Here is a 5,261-nt window from a genome sequence, read left to right as displayed (position 1 = left end):
AAATTTTTACTTGTCTAAACACTTTGAGTTTGGTTAGGTGCGCTTAGCCACTTATTTTGCTACTCTAAAGATTTTGAAGGGGTCGACTAGAAATGGGCGGATCTAGTGGGGTGCCGAGGATGCCGTGGCAGCCCCTCCAAATTTGTAAAATAAATTTTACTACATATTTAACTCTAAATACCCATCAAGTTGTTGCTATTTTCAGACTGTTTGTTGAGATTATGATGATGTTTAGTGTAAACTTTGAATATTGACATCCCAAGCCTGCCATTCTAGGCCCGCCACTGCAATTGAGATGCCCTATAAGGGCATCTCTAACGGCGACCCGCAAATTTCCTCCCGCATCCATCCGCGGACAGGTGAAGGGACCAGTCCGCAGACACGGATGCGGGAGGCCGCCATCTAACGCCGCTCACATACATTTAGACACGTTTTCAACAAAATGGATGAAATTCATGCAAACACAACGGATTTCATACAAATAGGACAAAAACATTTACATTTTGGATATATTTTTACTAAAAAGGTAAAACTATGTGCACGTACGGTCGCGCGGAGCTTCACTCGCGCGACACGAATACACTACATTAGTCTACGGCAGGCCGCGGCGGGTCCCTTTGTCTTTCCCATGTCCAGCAACCCGCTCATCGGACTTTCGGGAGCCCTGGAGATGTATTCTCTCCCCGTATATTTCCCTATGTCCGGCTGCACCGCTCATCGGAGTGGCAAAGAGGGTGCTTTCAGTCGGAAGGGAAGAGCGGGCTCCTCCGCATCCGTGGAGCCCAGGCGGGGGCCGACGATGGTCTAAGATAAAGAACCGTCGGGCTTGTAGGTGGAGCATTGAGCTGCCTCGCTCGTATCTGGCGGGCTCGGCGGGCCACCTAGCCGACTTTTATGCCGGAGAACTGCTCTTCCTACTCGTCGGATTCAATCGAAAAGGTGAAAAAAAGGTGGAAGGAGGAGATGAGGAGCGGCGGAGTGGTGTGATTCTTGCCTGGCGTTTGGCCTTATTTAAATAACGGGAGGAACTTGGCCGACATTGTGTTTAATGTCGCCCGTTCGTGAACAGACGTGTGGCTGAATTAGGTTTCTCGGCTTCCACACGGGTTCAATGGAGGTGTTTGAATGCAGCGAGGAGACGTGTTCAGCCGGGCGTGTAGTGGGCGACACCCTCGGCCCGTGTGTCGCTTCAATGACGGAGGCAGTGAGAGGTCGCATCCGCCCTGAGCCGTCTTCAATGTGGAGCGACGCACTCGACAGCAGCATGAATTCGGGCAACTGGCGCCGGGCGGCAACAAGCGTGGGCGAGGAAGGAGGCGCTTTTGGGTGGATAAATGTGGTCAGAAGCGGGCGTGGGTAATGTCTGGATGCCCGCAATGCCCTCCGGTTTGCGGGACAAAACGGGCTTGGACCATCCTTCGGACTGATACAAACCCGCGTTAGATGCCACACCAACGTCCGAACAGTTCAATCCGGATGTACGAGGACGTTTTGAGGGGGAGATGCCCTAATACCCTAAAATTCCTTACAAAAGGACTATCAATGTAAGTATGTAAGCACAACGCACTTTTTCTTCAAGAGCACACGCAAGTATCCTGTTTTGTCTTTTTAGGAGAGAATCCTGGTTTGTTGCGTAGGCCCAAACACGTTGAAAACGCTCGCGCATTATCCTCCTGAAATAGAGTAGGAAGAGACCAAAGAAACCACGTTCATCACGCTCCGATGCGACTGCGACTCCACCTACCATCGTCCTAGTACAGATCAATCAATCTTCAAGACTCGCCCACAGAAATTAGATGAGCTGGGAGGAGTCGTTGCTTCGAGGCTAGTTCTACCCCCAAGCTCCACATCACAGGGCCCGGCCGGCGGCCGGCAGAGGATGGAGAAGGACGGCGGCGATGGCCTCCGCCACCACGCCATCCGGCTCCCGCTCACAGGTCCGATTCGGTTCTCCCCACACCCCTTCCATCCAATTTCTCCCTTCTGTACCAGAATTAGGTTGGTTGGCTCTGTGCTCCATCCCATCCCTAGGGCTGAATTATCCAATCCTGCTCGTCTCTTGTGGAATCTATCGAGCGTTCCTGGCCGTGGCCACGGACTCTGGGCAATCAATTAGGTTCTTTTAGTTCCAGATTTGGGAAAAATCTGCTCTACTTGTTATTCAGGGTTGATTGCCAATCAGTTGCGATGCCTTTACAGTGGAGTAGAGTGCGGGGAGCCAAGAACCAAATAAACTGTTTCCTTTCTGTTACTGATTAAACAAATATATATATATATACTAGCAATGACTGTTGAACGGCAATCTAAACTAATGCTATGGTGGATTTTGGGGATCTTGATTTACCTAATTAACTTTCATGGATTTTGGCCTAGTTCAGTTATTTTGCTTATGAAACTATGTTGCTGCCTCGGTACAGTACTGTACATGAGCTCTGCTGTACTCTGCTCTAGTGAATGAATCTTACATGTTCAGAGTTAGTAGAGTAGTTTTTAGTTTCTGGTGCCAAATCTGAAGTTCTGAACATGCTGTTTCTCTTAACTGAACTGTGATGTTCGCCAAAAGTTGCAGCAATGGAGGGCTCGGACTCGGAGATCACCAGCAACGGAGGACCAAGCCTCTCGCTGCGCCAGAAAGCGTCTTCGATCATGGCCTCCTCCGCGGCGGCATACCGCAGCAAGCCCGCCTCCTTCTGGGCGCTCCTCGCGCTCAGCGGCGGCGCGATGCTCACGGCGTTCCCGGCGGCGAGCCTGCTCTCGCGGCTCTACTACAACGGCGGCGGCCAGAGCAAGTGGATCCTCTCGTGGTCCGCCGTGGCCGGCTGGCCCATCCCGGCGCTGCTCCTGCTCCCCTGCTACCTCTTCAGCGACGCGTCGCCGACGTGGCCGCCGTCACCGTGGCTCTGCTTTTGGTACGCCCTGCTTGGCCTGCTCAGCGCCGCCGACAACCTCATGTACGCCTGGGCCTACGCGTACCTGCCGGCGTCCACGGCGTCCCTCGTCGCCGCGTCGTCGCTCGCCTTCTCCGCCGTGTTCGGCCGCCTCATCGTGGGGCAGAAGAACAGGATAGGCCTGTCCACGCTGAACGCCATCGTGGTGATCACCGCCGGCGTGGTGATCATCGCGCTGGACTCGGGGTCCGACCGGTACCCGGGGGTCACGGGCCGGCAGTACGCGCTCGGGTTCGCGCTGGACGTGGCCGGGTCGGCGCTCCACGGCCTCATCTTCGCGCTCTCGGAGCTCGTCTTCGACAAGTACCTCAGCAACGGCGGAGACGGTGCCGCCGCGACCCGCTTCCACGTGGTGCTGGAGCAGCAGGCGGCGGTGTCGCTGAGCGCGTTCGCGTTCACGTCGGCGGGGCTGGCGGCCACCGACGGGTTCGCGGCGATGCGGCGGGAGGCCGCGGGGTTCACAACCGCAGGGGGAGGGACGGCGGGGTACGCGATGGTGGTGGGGTGGTCGGCGGCGACGTTCCAGTTGGGGGTGCTGGGGGCGACGGGGGTGGTGTACCTGGGCTCGACGGTGCTGGCCGGCGTGCTGAACGCGGTGAGGGTGCCGCTGACGAGCGTGGCGGCGGTGGTGTGGTTCCACGACCCCATGAGCGGCTTCAAGATCCTGTCGCTGGTGATCACCGTGTGGGGGTTCGGGTCCTACATGGTCGGTCACTCGTCGGCGAAGAAGTCGGCCAGAGAGAGGAATGTTTCGTCTCAACAACAACATAGGCGGCCAAATCAAATTAGGAGCTGATTTTATGATGGCATTACTGGAGAGGAGTATAGTTCTGATTCGTGGTTCGTGAACGATGTGTGTTTTAACACAACAGTGATGTAGTTTCGCGTTGAAATTGAAGTGTACATTCGATCGATATGTTGGGTTTTTGTAGATATCTTATCACATACGTTGGAAAATGACTTAATTGTTGTACGTGTCTGTCTGGCACCGAACCGAAAAGGCTGCTTCTTTTATGGCCAGCGTTTTCATACTAGCCTAAGTTCTCAGCACTGTAAAGGCAAATCAGAGATTAATAACAAGCAGTGGTCGTGCCGGAGTGGTTATCGGGCATGACTAGAAATCATGTGGGCTTTGCCCGCGCAGGTTCGAATCCTGCCGACCACGATTTTGTTTTTGCATTTTTAGGGCTCCTTTGATTCACAAAGAATTTTCACAGGACTTTTGAAGGATTAAATATCCTTAGGAGTTTTTCCTATGTTGGCTGTTTGATTCATAGGATTGAATCCTACAAGAAAAATTCAAGAATTTTTTTTAATACTTAAGGCTCCTTTGATTCACAAGATTTTTCACAGGAATTTTGGAGGAGTAAAATTCCTTACGAATTCTCTCTATGTTGGCTGCTTGATTTATATGGTTGAATCCTACAAGAATTTTTTTTCTAAGGATTTTTTTAGTACTTCGCATGGATTTCTATAACATCAACTAAATATCTTTGAAAAATCTTTTTTTTTCCGTATGATGCAATCAAACAACCCAAAATCTTCTAGGATTGAGATGAGCAATGACATTACAATCCCTATGTTTTGTTACTCGAAAACTAGAATCGTTGCCACATCATGGAATCGATTTGGATGCCGAGAAATTAGTATCCTCTACCATAACATTTTTTGAATTTATTGATCAGAGTTGATTGCCTGCCACGCGTAGACTGCGCACTTTGGTATGAGCAGTAATAATTGGGGTGAGCAATGTGGTCTAGGAACAATTAAAAGAGGAGATCCATGTATTTTCACTGATGAATTTACTTTTTCACCGTGGAACGTTAATGTGAAGCAATGTCACGGTGCATTTTGGGGAGACTAGAAACAGATTGATTAATTTAGTGAACTTCCATGAATTTTAGCCTAGCCCAAACGGATTTCAGCAAGCAGCTCATAGTCAGTTTGACTACCGAAGTCAATTTTATCGTTCAAAATCGACATGTTTTTATTATGTTGCCGCCACAGTACAGTACAAGCGGCTCTGCTGTACTCGTCTCTGACCTAGAAATTCAAAGTTTTCACAAGTTCCATTTGCTTCATTTCTGAAAGTCCTAAACCTTTTATTTTCTCTGCGTCCTCAGCAGCGGCGTACCGCAGCAAGCCCGTCTCTTCTTCCGGACGCTCGCCGCACTCATGGGCCACGCGATACTGACGATATTCCCAGCGTCGAGCCATATTCCCCAGCCAAATCTGGTGGGCTCCTACTCGGCCTCCTCGGAATCATGTGGGCTTTGCCCGCGCAGGTTTGAACCCTGCCGACCACGCTCCCAC

The 5,261-nt window shown here is 51.4% G+C and overlaps 1 protein-coding gene and 1 non-coding gene across 3 annotated transcripts; both read left to right on the top strand.

The window, feature by feature from the left end:
• The first annotated feature begins 1,654 nt into the window (after nt 1-1,654).
• LOC119311575 (probable purine permease 5) lies at nt 1,655-3,864 on the top strand. 2 transcript variants are annotated; one of them, XM_037587226.1, is made up of 2 exons: nt 1,655-1,937; nt 2,570-3,864. In XM_037587226.1, exons 1-2 carry the CDS (start codon nt 1,880-1,882, stop codon nt 3,742-3,744), a joined length of 1,233 nt encoding a protein of 410 aa, XP_037443123.1. In that variant the 5' UTR covers nt 1,655-1,879; the 3' UTR covers nt 3,745-3,864. The 2 variants fall into 2 exon arrangements, with proteins under 2 accessions (XP_037443123.1, XP_037443122.1); XM_037587225.1 differs by having other exon boundaries at nt 2,564-3,864.
• Nucleotides 3,865-4,031: 167 nt separating this feature from the next.
• Nucleotides 4,032-4,113, top strand: TRNAS-AGA. Its single transcript has one exon. It is a non-coding gene; the product is annotated as a tRNA-Ser (tRNA).
• The last annotated feature ends 1,148 nt before the right edge of the window (nt 4,114-5,261 follow it).

The sequence above is a fragment of the Triticum dicoccoides genome, chromosome 5B (assembly GCF_002162155.2).
Source record: "Triticum dicoccoides isolate Atlit2015 ecotype Zavitan chromosome 5B, WEW_v2.0, whole genome shotgun sequence".
NCBI classification, from domain to species: Eukaryota; Viridiplantae; Streptophyta; class Magnoliopsida; order Poales; family Poaceae; genus Triticum; species Triticum dicoccoides.
This window is presented reverse-complemented; position numbering and strand designations above follow the sequence as displayed.

Coding starts and splice junctions, on each gene's coding strand:
- LOC119311575 (XM_037587225.1), top strand. CDS start 1,880: ATGGAGAAGGACGGCGGCGATGGCCTCCGCCACCACGCCATCCGGCTC. Junction 1,938..2,563: donor CATCCGGCTCCCGCTCACAG/GTCCGATTCGGT, acceptor GTTCGCCAAAAG/TTGCAGCAATGGAGGGCTCG.